General features: G+C 40.1%; 1 protein-coding gene and 1 long non-coding RNA gene across 11 annotated transcripts in view; one reads left to right on the forward strand and one right to left on the reverse strand.

Annotated features, from left to right (window-relative positions):
• tcf12 (transcription factor 12) overlaps positions 1-21,275 on the forward strand; it is a 118,788-nt gene that overhangs the window by 55,163 nt on the left and 42,350 nt on the right. For all 10 annotated transcript variants that reach the window (XR_007930826.1, XM_051899199.1, XM_051899202.1 and 7 more), the window contains one exon: positions 13,693-13,754. Coding sequence is in view for 9 of the 10 variants with exons in the window: in XM_051899199.1 (XP_051755159.1) it covers positions 13,693-13,754 (62 nt within the window). In the remaining variant the exon portion in view is untranslated. The remainder of the gene's footprint in view (positions 1-13,692; positions 13,755-21,275) is intronic.
• LOC127515502 (uncharacterized) lies at positions 344-8,215 on the reverse strand. Its single transcript, XR_007930828.1, has 3 exons — positions 5,337-8,215; positions 4,954-5,078; positions 344-2,998 (listed from the first exon to the last, which is right to left on the reverse strand). It is a non-coding gene; the product is annotated as an uncharacterized LOC127515502 (long non-coding RNA).

A 21,275-nucleotide genomic window follows, 5' to 3' on the forward strand; every position in this document is an offset into this window, starting at 1 on the left:
GACTTCATAGACTAAATAAAATGTATACAAACCTGAAGTAAATCACCAATTCGGCAGCGTTGACTTCTGCTCTCTCCTGATGCAAAAAGCCCGCACTCTGTGTAACCCAACAGCTGGGTTGGTGTAGTAAACTAAGCCACCACTGGGTTGTTGCGTCGGAAGGCGGGTGGGGAGGGGTGTATTGTTTCAACTGTCAGTGAGATTGACCAGCCTCTAACCGAACAGCTGGGTTACACAAAAACTACCCAACCATGGAAAAATTAACCCAACAAAATGACCCAACAGGCTCAACCCAGCGTTTTTTAGGGTGCACTTTTAAACTAATAATTTTATTTCTAGTGTATTTATTTGTCTTTTTTTTTTTTTTTTTTTTTTTAAAGTTAAAATAACGTTGATTTTTAATATCCGACATTTATCAGTTATTGGCCATAATAATTATTGCCTTATCTAAATTACCCAGAGATGTAATATGTTTAATATGTGTTTTCCTTATTATTTTGTGAATATTTACATCACTGCCACCATATCATAGCTACTGAGCATTTCAGTGTAGAAAATGCCGTTTAGAGGTATTTTCAGGCACCGTGTCCATTGGAAGACGATCTCCCCCACAGTCTTTCACGCGTAGGCATGCGGTGTGGAGCAATGTTGGAGCATATGTTCTTCTGAAGGCTGATGGCTAATGGGCTGTGTTGAGTATAATTACTGAACGACCTGTTGAAATGAGAGGGGGCTCATGGGATGGACAGTAGGGCTTCTGGCTCCCACCTGTGTGTAGCCGAGCTCCTGCTGTGCCCCACAGGTGCTGCTCTTACATATACACACACTTACTTGCACACACACACCTGGCTCGGGGTCTCAGGTGGTGAGCGCGCAGTCAGTCTGCCTAGAAATAACCCATCCTCCCCCACATCTAATCCAGAGAGGAGAGATGAATCCTCTGAATGAGTGCCTGTGTGTAAGACTCTCAATGCAGGAGCGCTCCAGCATTATCTACATATACACATACAGTGTATAGAATCCAAGGGGCTGTCATTGTTTGTGAAGGATAACAAATTCAACCTTCAGCTTTAAACCTTCACAATAATCACACATATACAGCACTATAGATGCTATAATGCTCTTTAATTAAGATATCCTTCAGCTTCATGTCAACAAATTTTGGCCTTTAATAAAGCAGGGAGTAACAATAGAGTATCAGTCAGGCTGATTAATATGACAGTTAAATGTCATGTTATATGTTTAATTACCTTTAGTTGTATCTTAATTGCTGGCAAAAAAAAAAGTACTATACTATTCAAACGTTTGGGGTCTGTAAGACTTTTTGTAAGTCTGTTGTGCTCACCAAGGCTGCATTTATTTGATAAAAAAATAAGTTTTCTAACTTGATATATTTTAAAATGTAATTTATTCCTGTGATGGTAAAGCTGTATTTTCAGCATCATTACTCTAGTCTTTAGTGTCACATGATCCTTCAGAAATCATTCTAATATGCTAATTTGTTGCTTTAGAAGCATTGATGAATAGAAAGTTGCATATTTTGGTACAGTTCAAATGTGCACCCTTGCTAAAAAAGAATATTCATTTCTTAAAAAAAAAAAAAAAAAATCTTTCTGACCCCAAACTTTTGAACAGGAGTATATTATAAAATGGATAGTACCAGTCCTGGCTTCTGATTGGACAATACAATGCTCCAGCTGTTATATTCTGTGCTTTGACCTGTTGATGTCACAACACAGCACCTATAACATTGCATAATTTGGTGAGTACACTGTCATCTCCACCAGCGGTATTAAAATATCCCTGTGGGTTGGCGCCGTCCAAGCCCTGGACACACTTTCACACATACAGAGTGAATTGTGTTCACACGCTTCCTTCTCTGTGACACGATTTCTCTCTGACAGAACCTTGAGAAGTGTTGCTAAACACTTCTGCAGTATGAAAAGAGAAATGTTTTAATACTGACAACTCTTTCATTGCTTCTGACATATGCCTGTTCTCTGATATCTGAGTCTCTCAGCTACCGAAATGTGTCTTTAAACAGGATTTTGGCATGCTTGCGTGTGAGTTTGAGAGTACGCCGGCAGCACCGCCCGAGTGGGATCAAAATTCCCCTCCTGCATTCATCCTTCTCCATCCTTCCAGTGAGGCCCCATTGTTTAACAGTTGCTTGGCATCTGATACCAGCCGGCTGCAGCGCCTTTGATGTGGCTCAGATGATGCGATATCCATCCTGGGACATAAAAGAACGCCCCGCCCTCCTGTTTTTCCATCGCATTCTCGACGCACGGCATCGGCTCCGGCCACGAGCGACTATCTCACGAACACGTGAGTTTGCGTGGGTTAGCTTGAGGGGAGTCATCGTCCAACGTGGCAAGATCTGCGGTGGGTGCGTGAAAGAAAGGGTTATTAGATAGCTCATCACACTCCTCCGCCGAGGGTGGAGAGCGAGAAGAGGAGGGAAGAGAGGGAGAGGGATGTGTGATTATGAAGTCATCAGCCATGAACCAGTGGGGTAGGGGAGAAGCGCGCATCCTCAGGGGGCCATTGATTGGTGACCATGTGTTTGTGGCCGATAGACTGTGAAATGGTGTGTTGCTGCACGGCTGTGGCGCACCTGCGTCCCACCAAGGTGATTGATTGGTTTGGTCATGTGGAATGTTCCCATCTGGTCTGCAGTAATGCATTTCTCTCTCTCTCTCTCTCTCTCTCTCTCTCTCTCTCTCGCCGTCTCATATCAGGGAGTAGCGGGCATTGGCTGGAGAGGGTGGCTAAGTTTGGGACCGCAGAGGTCAAAAGAAAACATTTTCCCCTCTTTTTCCCCCCAGTAGCAATAGAAAATCACATTGCGCAGACCTGGTCCGTCCCATTGACTTTTTGAGGTGGGGGTGTTTAGGACAAATCCAGCTGCTGCGTTTGTTGACAAGTCCACACACAGGTCCTTTTTTCCCATCTGGTGAGTCAGAAGATCCTGCAAACCTGTGAGATTCTGGATGGGCTGTTCTCAACAAGAAAAGAAAGAGTCAAAGCAAGGATGTTTACATGTGGGTTCCTCAAAGGTCATCTTTACGCTATAACTGACCAAAAAAAAAAAAAATTTGTTTTATAAAAATTTTATTTTTGTTGTTTACTTATTTAGAAAATCATTATACGTTTTAATTTCATTATTATAGTTATAGAGGATAATGTTAAGTAAAATTAAAAATATACAAGTATATGTGACCTGTGCTGGAAAAATGAGTCAGAATGCACACGGGCTAATTACGAGCTACAGGCAAAACAAGTCCAAAAAATGCTTTTCTCTGCTCGCTTTACCACTCGTGCTTCCCCTCAGCAACTTCCTCATTAGTCCAAGTTTGGTATCGTTTTAATGCGCAGCATTCCAACTTTGTGAATATTTATAGCGAATTTTTGATGGCATGACTCTGAACCAAAGAAATGTGATTTTCAAACTCATGCTGATGTAAACAAATCTGACAGATCTGAAGCGTGCGCACGAAGACGCCTCAGACAGCGAGCAATCCCGATTTACACATATAAACAGAATTACAGTACTTAAAAAAATACTGATGTAAAATATTGGGAAAAAATAGTTGAATATATATATTTTCCTATAGGATTAGGGTTATATTTGGTTTTGTCGAGGTATGTGCCAAATTAGGTGTTATTAACAGGGATTTTAAGGTATGGTTTCTAGGTGATTTTGTTTTGGAACCTTCAGAAAACTTTAACTCGATTTTTCTCAAAATTGACTTTGCTGACTCTATCGACTTTAAACTGGTGTAGCTCAGGTGTAGTAATTTTTTGTTGGATTCCAACAAATCAGACATCATTTTGAAGGTTTTTATACAGTAGATATTGTATTTTATATAGAGATTGTGAAAATAACAATTACTCATTTTCAGAAAATTGCTCATTGCAGCTCATTTTGCTAGCACAGGTCACATATGTCTATACTTAAAGGGATAGTTCACCCAAAAATGAAAATTTGATGTTTATCTGCTTACCCCCAGGGCATCCAAGATGTAGGTGACTTTGTTTCTTCAGTAGAACACAAATGATGATTTTTAACTCCAACCGTTGCGGTCTGTCAGTCGTATAATGCATGTCAATGTTAACTCCATCTACAAGAGTCAAAAAAAACATGCACAGACAAATCCAAATTAAACCCTGTGGCTCGTGACGACACATTGATGTCCTAAGACACGAAACGATCGGTTTGTGTGAGAAACCGAACAGTATTTATATCATTTTTCACCTCTAAAACACCACTATTTCCAACTGCCTTGCGCATCCGGTTGGTGAGGTCTGAACGCGCTCTGATGATGAAAGTGATGTCTCGCACTCATTGAAGTATAAGCGTGAGACATCACTTCCGTCATCAGAGCGCGTTCAGACCTCACACACCGGATGCTCAAGGCAGTTGGACATAGTGGTGTTTTAGAGGTGAAAAATGATATAAATACTGTTCGGTTTCTAGCACAAACTGATCGTTTCGTGTCTTAGGACATCAATGTGTCGTCACGAGCTGCAGGGTTTAATTTGGATTTGTCTGTGCATGTTTTTTTTTGACTCTTGTAGATGGAGTTAACATTGACATGCATTATACGACTGACAGACCGCAACGGTTGGAGTTAAAAATCATCATTTGTGTTCTACTGAAGAAACAAAGTCACCTACATCTTGGATGCCCTGGAGGTAAGCAGATAAACATCAAATTTTCATTTTTGGGTGAACTATCCCTTTAATGATTGATTTTCAAAGTATGAATATAAATGTTGTTGTTATTATATGCTAGATCTAAAATGCAACAATTTTTAGTTTTATGCAGCATGTAACAGGCTACTGCTCCATCTTTGCAAGGGGGTCCTGGGCGTGAAAAGGTTGAAAACTCCTGTCTTAAACATATGAGACGCCGATGAGAAACGCTCCTATTTTAGAGAGATGACTCACCTTAAGACGGCAGCCTCATTCTCCACTCCCATAATTCCTCTTTAGTCTTCCATCTTTCTTCTGATTCGTCCTTAATCCTGTCCTTTCTCCCTCCTTTTAATTGATCTATTCATTCCATCTAATGACTAATTACATATCAGAGTGCATCAGCAGAGGCATTCATCATCGTAGAACATAATAATCAATGACATTTCAACAAAGAAAAAAATAAATATGCAAATAAGAGCTCATTAACATTTGCGCTAGCTGTTTGAATAATGCCACTGCTGACAAGACTGTAATTAACAGAAATTGATGCTGAGCTCAGGGGTAGCGTGTGTTTGAGATTGTGCCCCTATGTGCATTTCGCTGGCAAAGAACAGACCCCTCCACCCCCTTTCTACCTTCTCGGGTGGCATCGTGCGAAGGAGGGTCCGGAGAGGGCGGGCGGGTCCCTTGGATTCAGGCCCCATCCTTGGCGACTGTCAAAAAGAACTCGTCTTAACATCAAAAAAGCTTCAGAAACAACAGAGAGATACACAAACACTCCAGAAGAGGAAACAAAAGGATCCATTTTAAAAGCCACAGAGCCAGTCAGCGAGTGGGTGTGCTGCTTTGTTTGGCATTGTGATGTCTGTGAGTGTTTGTGTGTGTTTGCTTGTGTTCGTGTGTGGGCATCGAGCGTTCAGGACTCTGCACTGATAGCTCAAGGTTCTTGCCGACACAAACTTTAGACAGATGTAGAGCTTTCTTTTTCTTTACCTCACTCTCCCTCCCTCCTTTTGCTGGCCTCCAAGTTTAGCCCCAGCCCCCCGCTCTCCTTTCCTGCTTGCTTTCCTGTTTTTGTCAGGAATTTTAAGAGAAAATGCAGCAAACACAATAAAGCTGTTTATGTCAGTTTTTGGACAGCCCAATGTGCTGATTATAACAAGTTGAAGGAATTTCCTTTATTGCGCGTGTTAGCCTCACCATATGGCTCAACACGGAACATTAACTTGACAGGGATAATGAATTGCACCAGGGTTCCAGAACTCAGAACATGGAATTCAGACAGGGGAACGTGGATGGTCTTACAGGGAAAGAAGGGCATGAGAGGTTCATTTGCATTTGGCGTTACCCGGTCCAAGGTATCGAGCTCCTTGTTGTGTACCGTATAAAAGTATTTTGGTGTGTTTAGAAACCGAGTCTGCGTGGAGAAAATAAACAAGCGAGGCCTTTGGAATGTACTAGAACGAGAGGAAGAGAGTGAGCGGGAGGGGTGGAGAGATAGAGAGAGAGAGAGGGAGGCTGTGGAGTGTGGCTACTAATTGGCTGTTTTTGTGGCTGCGCTTTTCAATTGATCCCTTGAGATGCTTAGATCACTACCTATCTGAGTATCAAAACAAGAGCTCTGGTCTTGCCTGGCAGAACTGTGATCAATAGGGAGCCTCCCTGGGAGCCTCTCTACACAGTCACATTTTAATTGTTCCATGCCTCTGAATGTAATCTCAATATTTAATATTGCCGGCCTATTTATACATCCCTTATTAACCCCCTCGACAGAACTCGACGCGCCCCTCTCTTGTGTTGGCACTTGTGAAAAGTGCTCAATGGTATTTACATACTCCAGTGACTGTTAAACAAATCTCTGGGCTGGTTTATTCAAAGTGAGCTGATGTAGTGTTAAAACATACCGATTTGCAGGGGGTTCGGTCAAGAGCTCCAAAACTGTTCATTAATATTTGATCATTCAGATCTTTTGGTTGGCGGGTTAATAAAAAAATCATGCAGCTTCATTGTTTTGATATATAGGCGTGTTTTTTCTTTAGTTGTTACAACGGATTTCAGTATTGACTTAATTTAACAGATTTTTCATTTTTATTTGTATTTTATTTTCACAGTTCCACGGTTGATGTACGATAACTGGTATCATTTAAAAGTGATAATAACAGCATTATCCGTGTTACATTTCTGTCTTATCTGTGTTATTGCTGTCTTTGCTGTGTTAGTATTTTCTTGAAAATGGTATTGTCTTGTTTTAGGTAGGTGGGTTGTAAAGGTTTCAAGTTATATAATATATCACGTATTTAAAAACCAAAATACATTTTTGCTTTAGTTTTAGGGGAGTTGCAATATACTGGCTTTGACAACAACCATAATATTTAAATCATGAAATATTGATATTATACTAATATTACACATTCAGTAGTGTCGTAAATAATCCAGCACCTCCAGTAACTATCTGGTTGACACTCGAGCATTGTAGTTGGCAATATTGCACTTTAACGCTGGTTACCACCCGTCATAAAATGGAAAAAAGACAATGGTGCAGTGTGTATTTACTACTGCCATACAAAATCATGTCAGAGGAAAGGAGAGGTAAACTTTACCCGCACCTGAAAAGAAGTTAGTTCAGCAGTATGGGACACCCCAGTCTGCAGGAAATACTGATTAATAGTAGTACAAAAAGTTATTTTTGTACTCTTTTATACAGTTATGCAAACTCTCTCTACCTCCCTACACTTGGATTTTGAGTGTGATTCAATGGCCAAACACAATACACAAATTTTAGTATGAATTTGATTTATCCACCTTATTCCTTTGTATTATGGGTTTGCACTTCCGGTTTGGGGAACTTCCATTATAAAAGACTGAAATGAATAATTTCAAATCAAATGGTTGCCTTACAAATCAAGTTTATCCGTCAGTTTGACTGAATGAGCTGTCAATTTCCCTTCATTTTTTTATCATGAGAATAACGTAACAGTTGGTATTTTAACGTGACATGTTATAACAAGAATATCTATGGCAAGAGCTCTTTTCAGTCGCTGCATTCTGTTCCTCATGATTATTTTCTTTTTTTTCGTTGCATTTCGTTGATACTTTCACACTTTTAAATGTCCTTTTAATGTTCGATGGTTGAAGGGTGAGTAGAATAATGTCATCTCATTGTACCCACTTTAAAAAACAAAACAAAAAAAAAACAAACGTATTTTTGCATTCATAGAGCGAGCTTTTTACTGATTGTTTACAGCTTAATGGAAGTTACACCCATAATTGGTCATGGGTGTGTCATGGGGCGTAGGAATAAGGTGGATAGAATTATTGATTTTATATATCGTTATTATTGTTTATACAAGTTTTAATTTTTATTTTTATTTCAGTTAACGAAAATTTTAATATAACAAAATTTTATTCAGATTGTATAAACGATATACTACTAGTTTGATTGCTGAAATCGCAAACATTTTTACCACTGTAATAAAGCTACCGCATTTGTGTAACGTCATGGTCTGCAACATGTACTCTGCCTACAGGTGTGTGTGCATAAACACGTGATGTCAGGCGCACACCACACAGACACGCATGTCAACACCTGGACGTCTCCTTGTTGCTTCTCGCAGTTCCTCACGGGGAAATTGATGAATTCATTTTCGCTTCCATCCATCACTCCTCCAGTACAGCCCCTGTTTTCCCCTGAGAGACAGGGTGAAAAACACCGTTGCTGACAAGCATTGCCATGTGATGCCGCAGAAGACTATTGCTTTATTTTCTCTCTCTCTACTCAGCGCAAATCAAGGAGGGCTGATATGAAGACTGTTTTAAGAGCTTGGTTGCGATAACACAGGCCTGTGGTGAGAGATAGCCAACAGAAGACGTGGTCATTTTCTTTTTCCAATGTATATTGCTCTCTTGGTCTTGATGATCTCAACAGGTCTGAGCATTAGTGTAAACATCTTTTTTTATTTGTTATAAAGGTTGTGAGTGCGAAATCGTATGTCAGGCGTACTATTCTATTTGAAAGCTCATAGGCATCAAAAGCATGAACAGGGAGAGTGCACCTGTACAATCCAATAGTTAAGTGCCTTGTTCAGTGACATATTGGTGACAGAACTAGTCTGTGCCTAGTGTCTTGATTGGCCTATAAGAGCTGCAACTGTTAAACCAGCTGTTCACTTACCAACTCAATACATCTCGATAACAGTAGGCCATTTCATAACTACTGTTGTTGTTGTTAACTGTTGTTGTTGAAATTGAAATCTTCACTTGCAGGGTCTTTCACACTCAAAAATGGTAGAGGTGTGATCAGTAAAACAACTGCCTCTGACATTTCTCACGGTTTCATGTAAAGCATTTTGGAAGCAAAATCAACATGAAACTCATTTAAAGGGATAGTTCACCCAAAAATGAAAATTGTGTCATGATTTACTTACCCTTATTTTGTTCCAAACCTATGACTTTATTCTGTGGAACACAAAATACTATATTTTGCTTTTTTCCCCCCTCCCATTCAATGCAAGTCAATGGGGTCCAATGTTAAAATATTCTTCAAAATATATTTTTTATTCTCCACAGAAATAAGAAAGTCATACAGGAGGTTTGTGACAATGTTAGGATGAGTAAATGATGACAGAATTTTAATTTTTGGTCTTTTGTGTTGTTGTTTATGTTTATTTTACGATTAAAGTTACGTCTGTCTCCTTCCCCGAACTTGAACTTTGTTACAGTTACATTTGGTCACTTAAATTCACATTGTTTTATTTCATTCTAATGAAATAGCTGCAAATGTCGCGTTACTACTCATACAGTTCACTTTATTTGACGAATTAATATTGTGGGTTTACGCAGTGCTGTTTAACTTGGTCAAAACAATCATACAAAAATACATTTGAGTGTGTTGAAAGTAATGTTATAACGTTACTCTGTGCATTTGCTCGGTGGCTGATATGAGACTTGTTACACATTGCAGTAAGCTAGATCGATATTAGAATATCATATTAATAAAAACTGGAAGAGTGGTGTTGCTAAATGGAATGCAATTTTGAAATACATTGTATGGTGTGTAAAATGCTGTATTACTGTTACTACACATAAAGCTCTTTCTGATTATGCTATGTTAACCACTTGACAATTGTTGAAAACATTGGGGATAATTTACACTGTAAAAAATTTACTTAAAAAATTCACTGCAACTTACTGGCAATTTTGGTTGCCAGCAAGCCTGTAAATTAACAAGAGTACTGTAAATAATCAACTACAATTATACTAAAAACACAGCACAACTGTAAAAACAAAACAAGGGTAGTGAGTTTACAGTTCGTTATTGTAATACCGTGCACTGAATTAAAACCTGTTAAGACATTTCATTTGTGTAAACCGATTGTCTTAAATTGGTCAATTGCCATTTAATATTTATACTGTTAGTAATGTGAGTATATTAGTACTGTGAACTTAATTCATTTGAGTCCACAAAAAAAAAAGTTTCTTAAAATAAAAATTTACATGAGTTAACTAGAAACGTCAATTTAACTCAAACCTCTTGCAGATAACTGCTAGTTAACAATAGCACACATGCTACATGCTAAAGTACTCTACATCAACAACTACACATCAACAAAATATATAACATTTTATTGGATATTTTATTAAAAAAATCGTACATTCTGTGCTTTTAAAATCACTGATTTCACTTTGAGTTTGTTGATGAAGAGAATACGAAGTGGTTGTGTTGATTGTGAAATTTTGAGAAAAGCCACCACAAATTCAGTCATTTTAGGCCGCAAAAACAGAAAAAAGCCCAGCGGAATCTTGGGAAAACACACACATGTACCTTAATATCGCTAATATGGTACCAATATAGAGCCAAGAGCCACCAAGAAATTCCAGGGTATTTGTTGTTCCCAGAGGCCATGTGGAGAGTTGCAGGAGCTGTTATCTCGGCAGGGAGTCGAGTTGGTAGGGCCGTTAACGCTCCCCTGCTGACTGACAAGGTCACATGCTCCAACTCTCCTAGTTTTTTGAACGTCTATGTAAATGAGCAGACTCCTTGTTACAGCAGCACTGATCCTTATTATATCAGCTACTTGCCCAAACATTAAACACATCTCTAGCTGACTTGTCTTCAGTCTTCAGTGATCCCATGGTTTTCCTGGAATAGCCTTTTCTCATCAAAGTTCATAACATCATCAGTTTCATTCTGTTATGGCCGTTCCCTGTAAACATCCCCTGCTCCTCCAGGCTCCCCAGTCACCTGTTTGATAGATTGTGCGACTAGAACACTCATTAGCTATGAGTCAGCAGGGGCATTGATAACCTATAGCACGGTGGCTAACCTCCACGCTTCCCCGTGCGGTGGTGCTGCTGCCGTTCCCCGCGTCAGCCACCCCAGCACCACCCCTTCCCTTAAAGCCCGACGAGGCCGGAACATTCATCATCCGCAGTCAGATCCCACTTCTATAATGTATGATGTGTCGTGGTGCGGGGTTGGCGAGCAGAAAGGGGAGGCCAGGAGAAGCAGCGAGGAGGGTATTGATCAGGCCAACCCCCCTTCGTCCGTCTGTCATCGCTTCAGCTAAGAGGAGGAGGAGGAGGGCGTGATGAGATAAAAGGAGGAGAAAGGGCCTTGCCGGGCTGTAGAGGACGTGGCTAATCAGCTGCCTTGACGCCCACTTCTTGCAGTTCATTTCTGGAGAAATTCCCCCTAGTGACTCTTCTCACACATGTACTCAATGTCACTTCCTCTCACACTCACACACTCTCCTCTCACCTGCTGTCTTGCATATTCTCTGAACTCTCTCTCTCTCTTTCTGTCTCCAAAAGTGTCTTGGCCGAGAGTGTATAGGAAAGGAAGGGGTGTGTGTTTGAGGGTGGGGGCAGTGGCCGCACAGCTGCGCTAGCTGGCACTGCTTCCTCAAACATCAGCGCCGCAGCCAGCAGCCTGCTTGGCACAAACACTCGCCAGTAACACTTAAACAAATTGCTATAGCAGTGGAAGAGCTGTCTTACATTGTTGATTTTTAACATTCCGAGAGACTTCCCCCCCCCCCCCCCCTTGCTTTGCCTTTCTTCGCCTTTGGATGCTTTCAGCTTTTGGAACGCTCTGTGTTTTGAATGCACGCCCAATAATTTTCCACCACTCGCTCTCGTTCTCTCACTTTCTCTCTGAATATCAGGCCCCCATGGGTCTCCTCTTCCTCCACAGCTCTCGGAGTCATTCTTAATTTTCTGTTCCCCTCATCCGGTTCTTTTTTTCACACTTATTTTCATCCGCTCCTCCTCCTCCTCCTATATACACACATACACACACTCACACATTTTATTTGTGTATGTATATAATATATTCATATATATATATATATATATATATATATATATATAGTAAATTATAAAATGAATTAATTAAAAATAAACTGAAAATAAGAAAATGTAGTTTATTTTGTATATGTATAGTTTATATAACATTTAATAACTATATATATATGTATATATATTTTATAGTGATATATGTGGGTGACTTAAAGATGTCATTGTAAGCTCACTGAAAAAAAGCTCATTGACTTGTTATAATTTATGACTCTGACAGTATGTGGGTGTGTGTGCAGTCAGGTGCATAGGTGCTTCTCTTTGTTTGGCTCTTCCATTGCTGTTAGCACAGATCGTCCGTTCACTCTGGCATGCTAGACAGTTAAATGCATGTTTACCGTTCAGATCCTCTGGGACTCCTCCTTAGTGGCTGAGGTTACGGCGCTGATCGCATTAAGGTCCCTCGACATGTTACAGCGCATGGCTGGGTTACACTGCACGAGAGCATGCCAAACCATGCATGCAACTGCTCGCTGCAACGGAGAGACCCAGACCGAGGGAGGATGTTTTTCATAAGTAGCGCTTCCAGCTCTGCCAGGATCTAAAACAACAATGCGGTCTTATAAATTATTCAGCGTGGACACAGAGTGTGTGACAAAACACATGCTGTAAATGAATATTTCAATGCTGGACACGAGTGCATCTGTAGAGGAAAGGCTGCCTGTGTGCGAGTTTGTGTACGCCACAAAGTCAGAAACCTAAACCTAGCTGAGTAGCAGCCCAGGAAGTCAGGATGAGGAAAAAAAGCCTCCTAACCTTTAAAGTCGCTGAAAGACAGATGTTTTATTCTTTTGTGGTGACTGAGGGGGAGGGAACACAATAGTTTACCCACAACTATACTCCCTCTTCCTTTGCAGGAGTGCAAACTCTCAAATGTTATATCACGTCGATTGAGATCAGTTTACACCACAAGGGGAAGCAGCGTTTTCAGTTAAACCACTGTACCTGATTACGGCTGTTTCGGGAGGCTACGCCAGCGCAGGAACTCACACGCTCGCAAACACGTGGCTTTATGCGTCTGAGCGCAGCAGAACCGAACCTGAAGCGCGTAGGGCTAAAGGTGTAGCACAAATACTTTCGGTATCCCAATTTAAGTTACAAAAATATTTACCTTTTCCCTGGAGTAAACAGAATTTAGCTTCACTGCTGTGTTTGTTCTAATGTTTGAAAGTCTGACAAGTATAATATATGATGTTTTTAGAGTTGTTTATCATTTTCCTTTAGGAGTCTTGTGTTTTTTCTCACAGAGAGCTTGAAACTGCTGAGTTTAGATATTGTGAAGTGCATGATTCATACGGCTGTGTGCTGTGCACTTTTTATTTGCCCTTTGAAAGCTCACGGGCCGTTTCTGTGACAGGAAAAGGATCGAGATGGATTAGTATCGTTGACTGAGACCCTACTGACCCTGTAGTTTACTGTCAGACATGCGCTGCATGCCCATACACACCTTATGGATGAAATATGAAATATAATTCAGGCTTTTCTGACCTTTTGAAGTCTTCAAATGCCAAAACTCACACATAATGTGTGAGTTTTGGCAGTTATTGTTTTTAAAACTTCCTGTTTTTCACATGATTATTGTTTTTGTTTAATGTGTGTGGTGCTGTTCTGATTGTATGTGTCTTTGTTTATCCATAGGCAAGTCTGAGAGGCCTCCATTCTCTGGCTATGGGAGAGAGCCAGGCGTCTCTGGATGCCAGGTAACAACCACAACTTCACTTTTAATAACATATTTTATGTAGTTTATGCTTTTGTGTGAATCTTGCAGGTTTCTCACTTAGCCCATGATTCATCACAACTACTAAGTGCTGAAAGTGAACATGCCAAATACTCCAACACATGGCTAATTGATAGTTAACAAAAAAAGTGTAAAGTGGTACCAAAATCATCTACTAACCTCAAATAACTGGGAAAAGTCATCAAAAATTCTGGGAAATCCTTTGGTCTAAAGATATGGGAACCTTGTTTATAGTTTCCGGTCAGTTTTTCTCATCAGACAATGTTGAAAGAGTGTTTTGTGGAGTCTGGATGCTTTTAATCTGAATGCTTTTTAATAGCTTTTAATATGACTCAGCTCTGTGATTTAGAGGGAGTGTTTATGAATGTGTTGTGTGTAGGGAGCAGGCCTTCAGCACACAGAAACATGACTTTCAGCACTTCCATTAAAGCAGGGTCACAGAGCCCAGCCCTGCTCCCCTCCCTCAGCCACACAGATGTTCCAAACAAAGACAGGATTGTGTGAGCACACCACCCCGCTCCCGCTCTCCCTCTCTCCTGCCCGTTCATTCTCTCTGACATGGTTGACGTCAGTCAGAGAGTATACTTGGAGACCCCCCACCCTTTACATTTTCCCTCTACATTTTTTAATCGACTGTTGCTTGTGCTTTCGCTCTGTTTACATTTTGTTCGCCCCCTCTCCAACCTGTTGTAATGACTACTGGGAAACCAAGATATAAACTCTCTTCTATGCTAGTGCAGTCTTCGGTAGATTGTGTTGCATATTAGTGCTATACTTGCACTGTAAAAATTTTGTCGAATTTACAGAAAAAAAAATTGGCAGCTGTGGTTGCAAGAATAATTCTGTAAAAATATAGTAAAAATGTAAATATATTTACAGAACAATCTGTAAATTTTAAATGGTAAAATAAAAATAAAACAATCAAAAACATTTTAAACAGGTAAATCCAACAGCCCTTTTCTGCTGAATTAGCAAGGCCATACTGCTACTAAAATGTGTTTTTTAACACTGTATACTGGCAAACAGTGTTGGGGATAACGCATTACAAGTAACTTGAGTTACATTATCAGATTACTTTAAGTAACTAGTATGTTACACTTTACTTTGAGAGAAATAAAGTGCAGAGGTGTTGTGTTCGCTGGGTAAACATGATGGTTATTGTAGTTCTAGAGTAAATCTGAACATGCATTTACTCATCTCACTTGCACGAAAACATTCAGCCTCCAAAATTCATTCAACATTCATTTGCCAAAAATACAACTTTTTTGATATTAAAAAACAAACAAGCAAGCCCAGCCCAGGTGAGAAAAAGTAACGCAAAAGTAATGTAAAGCATTACTTTTCATAAAAAGTAACTAAGTAAAGCAATTAGTTACTTTTTTAGGGAGTAACGCAATATTGTAATGCATTACTTTTAAACGTAACTTTCCCCAACACTGCTGACAAACACCATAATAAGAAGGTGGGGGGGGGAGATGAGGGAAATGCTAATATATAGAAGGTGTACACAGCATCATGGTAACACACAACACTGAAATAATTCAATAAATATTAGCCGCTTTTCCAACGTCAGGCCAAACAGTACTAAGAATGGTTCGAGTTAAGCCAGGGACACACTTAATGACTAGCTGAAACATTCTAAGACTGAGCTCAACACACAAAGACTGTTTCCTTTGACTGAAGCAGATTTAAATACTTACACACAGAATTTAAACACCGACTGAACGCAGCTGGCTCTGACTTGGTGCGTTTGAGCATGATCAGTTGTAAGTATCAAATTACATTCATAATCAGTCTTACAATCGTAGGTGTGTCCCCGGCTTTAAATTACCACTTGAGCTTGGTTCGGCACGGCATGATTTAATTTTCGTCATCCGGAGGGCTCACGGACGGCCGCACACCCCGTCCGCGTGCAGCACAAATTTCGAGACCGCGCAGACAAGGACAAGAAGAGTCCACTAGGTGGCAATACGCACACTACTGAGCACAGCGTGCAGTCGTCGAAGAAGAGTGTGAAAAGAGCGACACAAAAACAAGACGAGTAAACTTAGAAGCATATCCTTCTCCATCGTTTTTGATTCTTGTTCTCTTGGTGTATCTGAACTATGTTGCAATGGTGGATGCACTATTTTTAGCGAATGTCCCGTTGATGACACGATGTCTGGTAAGAGTATAGAAACAATTGCACTGTGCATGTGTCGAACTCATCCGGGCGCGGAAAGTGAAGTGTACCCGGGCATCCTTCAAAGTATACTCAAGCACGGATGCGCGTGAATGACCGAGTTCGACACATGCGCAGTACAATTTTTTCTATACTCTTAACAGACATCGTGTCATCAACAGGACATTCTCTGGGCAGGATCAGAGAAGAAAAATAGTGCATCCACCATTGCAACATAGTTCAGAAGATACACCAAGAGAACAAGAATCAAAAATGATGGAGAAGGAAATGCTTCTAAGTTTACTCGTCTTGTTTTTGTATCGCTCTTTTCACACTCTTATTCGACTGCACACTGTGCTCAGTAGTGTGCATATTGCCACCTAGTGGACTCTTCTGTCCTGCTTGCGCATGCCCTGTTGCACGCGCACCGTCTGCACGGTCTCAAAATTTGTGCTGTGCGTGGACGGGTTGTGTGGCCACCCGCGAGCCCTCCGGATGATGGAAATTACGTCATGCGGACGGTGTATGAACCCAGACGGCCGAAGTATACTTTGGCCTTACCAAACCTTTCTCAGCCCGGAATTAGCCAATTGTGCTGGTAGAATGTTTGTAGTGACGTCGCCACTTAGGATTGGTCACTTGTCTGTTGCCTGGCTACCAGTTTCTCTGTATATACCCAAGCGTGCTATTTGAGCAAAGTAAACAGAAGTTAATAATAAAATAAAAAAAGAAATATCTGATCATCCTCCATAATGCATTCACTATTTACATCTCATACCATCTGTAAACTCTTGCGTTACCAAGGCAAAACTGACTCATTTGTATTACATTGCAAGGAGCTCCGTTATCAGCCCCACAGTGTTAAATGAAACCATATCCGTATCAGCTTGGCCAGATCGGCACGGAATGGAGCGGTTAAGCAACAAGAACGATGTTTGGCCAGACGGTGGAAAAACAGCTATTGATTTATCATCAGAAGATAAAACAAAATGCACTTAACTGATAAGAAAAACTAAGTAGAAAGTTTATTATTAAAATGAAAAAACACCAAATTTGAAGTGTCACACATGGAATTCTGGGAAGGTCAGTTTACGCCTTTTCACTATAAATTATAAGATGATTTGTTCTTTTTAACTTCCAAAAATAGTACACAAAAACAGTATTTTAATGTAAAATTACTGTACATTAAATGCAAGATTAGATCTGTTACAGTTTTTAATGTAGCATTTTTATAGTCTTTTACAGTTAAAATTACAGTCATTTTTTACAGTGTCTGGTTATTAGCAGAAGGATTTAGTTAGCATGCAGGGTCTTGGCTTTAAGATTAGATTTAATACCAATGCCAAGAGACGATATTAGAGGAAGACTCCTCTCCAGCTTAAGTGTGAGGTCAGCGCAGCCCTCGACCTGAATGACCCTTTAATAACCTTGTCCTCTGAGCGCTGCAACCATCTCAGGAGAAGAGCAACACACAAGCACACCTTTTAAAGCACTGTGCGGTTTGCGAGCAGTGAATGGCGCTAGTCAGAACGAATGAAAACACTGCTAGCTCTCTGGCGCGTTCGCTCATTCATAAAAGAGCTTTCTGAAAGGGAATGCCAGTTCAGACATTTTGTGTGGGAACTGGGGAATTTATGCTGGCCTGCAGCTGCACAGATCAGAGCCTGGCAGAGACTCAGTTTGTCTAGTCGCTGAAGAAAAACAGGAAGAGTGAAAAAGCCGTTCGGTTCCTGAGCGAATGTGGGAAGAATGCGGGCTGCAGGGTGGCTGCATTAATATTCTGTACCCCGCGTGTTAATACGGCCACCGCGTCTGCCGCGTGCGTATAAACAGATGACTATCAGGTGCAGAGATTATCGGAGAAGCAGTGTTTTTAATACGCGAATCGGGCGCCTAATAACCCAGTCTGCTTCGAAAATTGAGCAATGCACATTGCGGAACCTAATAAAAGGCCCTATTTGTACAGCGAGTGCCAAGAATGGAAATATCTGCAGTAGTAATCTATCAAGTGTTTGGCAGTGATGGGAAGCGGTTACAGGATTTTCACAAAACCAAACAGCCTGTCGTTTTATGAGGTTTGTCATCATTCGCAGGCTAAACCTCTCCCTCAGCAAGGTATTATTGCATCATTTGAACCTGATGTGGAACTGTACACTTTTTATTGAGTTAAATATTCAAACTGTCTCAGCCAGCTGTGGCCCCTGTATCTCTGCCTGCCAAGCTTCTCATTGGCTGCTTTCTTTTACTAACAAGTAATTCATCTAAAAAACTCTGGATTTCACATAGGCTTGGGAAGCGAGAACAGCTTATTTAGAACCATTAGCGATTCTCGCATGTGCATTATTTCGCTGATGTGGACCAAACACCATACAACAATACTCTGTGTTTTCTGCAATATTATACAGAGGCATTGCAACACTGCTACTAAATCTACAGCACAACACGCATACCAACCAGTGTAGATTTCAAAACGAGTGACTCTTATGAACCAGTTCTTCATATTGAATTAGAAACACATTGTGAACATTGTAGTCAGATTCCCAAACCATTGACGCTGGTGAACTAACTTTTTTTAGTGAAACAAAAAAACAAAACAAAAACGTAGTTCACTTCTTGAACAACTTTTACAAGTTAGTGAATCAGCAACATACAACACAAACTGTGTCGCTTCATTCACAAACAAATGACTCTTATGAACCAGTTTTTTAGTGAATCAAAACTATTCAGTGCTACCAATATAGTCAGATGCCCAAACAAATGATTCTTAAAGGAATAGTTCACCCAAATATTAATCATCATTTACTCACCCTCATGTCATTCCAAATCTGTATGATTTTATTTCTTCTGCAGAACAGAAAAGAATTGAGAAATGTCTGTGTTTTTTGTCCATAAAATAGGTAATGGTCAGCACTGTTTGGTTATCAACATTTTTCAAAATATCTTATTTTGTGTTTCGCTGTAAAGTATACAATCATAGAGTTTTAATTTTTCTGTGAATTATCCCTTTAGGAGGTGGTTCTTCATAGTGAATCAGAATCACACAGCACAAACAGTGTAGTTTGATTCTTAAACAAATGACCATTTTTTTGTGAATGGCTTCTATGAGCCAATTCTTTTTAGAGTGACTGCATGATCAGTGTAGTGTTGTCAAAAGTACCAACTTCGGTACCAAGTCAGTACTGAAATTTTAAAAATGTGACGATACCAGCAATTCCCCTTAGCATTTTGAGCACTGAGCGGATTCTTAACCACCTCTGATTGACCATTACGCAATGGCCAATCAGAGGTGGTTAAGAATCCGCTCAGTGCTCAAAATGATGCACTCAACAGATATGTCTGTGATTGGCTAAAATGATCATGGTAGCGTCTAGGATCCGCTGATAGACACCTGTTTTCAAACGCTTCCGAGTGTATCTGTGTAAGCGCTCAGTGAAGAGCGTCAAAGATGTCTATTTACAACGTGTTTTTGAAGTGTTGATCACTGTAGCCAATCACAGACATATCTGTTGAGCGCGTGAACACAGTGGCCTATCGGAGGTGGTTAAGAATCCGCTCAAAATGCTAGGGGGAAATGCTGGTATTGTCACATTTTTAAAATTTCAGTACCTACTTGGTACCGAAGTCTGTACTTTTGACAACACTAGATCAGGAAAGAGGAGCTTCATTGACCATTTAACAGTTTTTTACATTATAAAATAATACAGTTTATTCATTCATTGCTTTCCTATGCTTTGCAATATCTTTAACAATACCTCACTGAAGGCTGCACTACTGTTGCAATCTTTAACCTTGTAGCAGGAAATGCCATGATCCAAATGCGAAAATAGTGAAGCGATAAGAGGCGAGCGGTAGAGAGCTGCATTCAGCGGCACGGTGGCTATAGGTAAGCTCTCCACCCGTCCCCTGTGTGGAGGATTATTCTGGTTGTTGCGGCAGGATGCGGTTGACAGATGACTGCTATTATCTCCACCAATCTGCCTGACATTTCACTCAGGAAGATGATTGTTCAGATGTGAGCGGGCTCAGAAGCCCCTGTGATTCTGTCAAGTGCTCTTATAATGAACACTACTTCTCAGTATCCGCAAGATTGACCAGACTGTCATGTAAGCTGAGTACTTGTTTTAAAGGCTAAACCACGGTGGGCAGTCATTTTCCTCTCACCCGCTAACACACGGCCATGTTCACACACAAACACTCATACCCTGGTGGGAAATGAACAGGGCTTTTGTCAGTATATCGCTGTTGCGATCGCTCATACTTAGTATTAGGGATTTGAACACAGTCCAAACCGTAAGTATTAAAACTCGCTATGTAACTCATCCCAAAATGGACATGAATGATACGTCAAATCATGCGGTTTGTTGAGGAGAGGTGTATTATTACTTTTCTCAGCAATCAGACTTAAGATTTTTTACCTGGCAGATGAAAAATATCCCATAGACCCAAGACCTATCTAGAAACCTGAGTATGACTAAAGGCTTTTTTACTCAGCAACTGTTTACCAACGGCCTAGCATTGTTTTTCTTCAGAAAATGTAAATTTCTCATTCATTCTATATTCAATTTAACAAAGATCTCTCTAATCCCCTTTAGTTTCATGGAATCACCAGTTCTCTGAATGTAATCTTTAAATAGGATTCGACTAATTTCACATCACTATAATAAACCCCAGTAAATCCCCCTTAAATTCACTCTCTCGCGAGTGGTAAATTAGTATTCCATCGGTCTTTCATCTGACCCCAGCGCTTCCCCGTCTTGTTTTTGCATTGCGGCTAAAAGTAAGAAGATAATATTGCTGTGAGGATTTCATATCATTGAATAAAGGCAACACTAGTCATTCTGTTTTGCCATGTCAATGTCAATGATGCCACCTCCCTGACAGCCTGTCACTTTGGAGAGCTCGTTTTCCCCCTCATTCCTCCTGCAGTAAAGGAGAAACCAACCTGATTTTCACACGATCTGATGGCCCTTGTTTTAATAGGCTAAATTTAAGGAGGAGCAGCTATTTTTAAGCGCTTTCTTCTGTAGCCACGACCAGGGCTTTGATTATGACTTCTATCCGACTTTGATATTGGATATATTTTCTTGTGTACGATGTGTTCATATTTAAGAACTGTATAAAACAGAGTGATCTGACAAATAAAAAATTACATATTTAATAAACTATAAAAAATAACATTTAATATAAAATAAAAAAGAACATATTTAATATATTATTATTTTAAATAATTATAAATAATAAAAAAAAAATCACACAAAAGATTAATACAATTTAGAAACATGATATATAAACATATCATGGTTCTAAATTTTATTAATATAA

Source organism: Ctenopharyngodon idella, chromosome 7, assembly GCF_019924925.1.
Source record: "Ctenopharyngodon idella isolate HZGC_01 chromosome 7, HZGC01, whole genome shotgun sequence".
Classification (NCBI taxonomy): domain Eukaryota; kingdom Metazoa; phylum Chordata; class Actinopteri; order Cypriniformes; family Xenocyprididae; genus Ctenopharyngodon; species Ctenopharyngodon idella.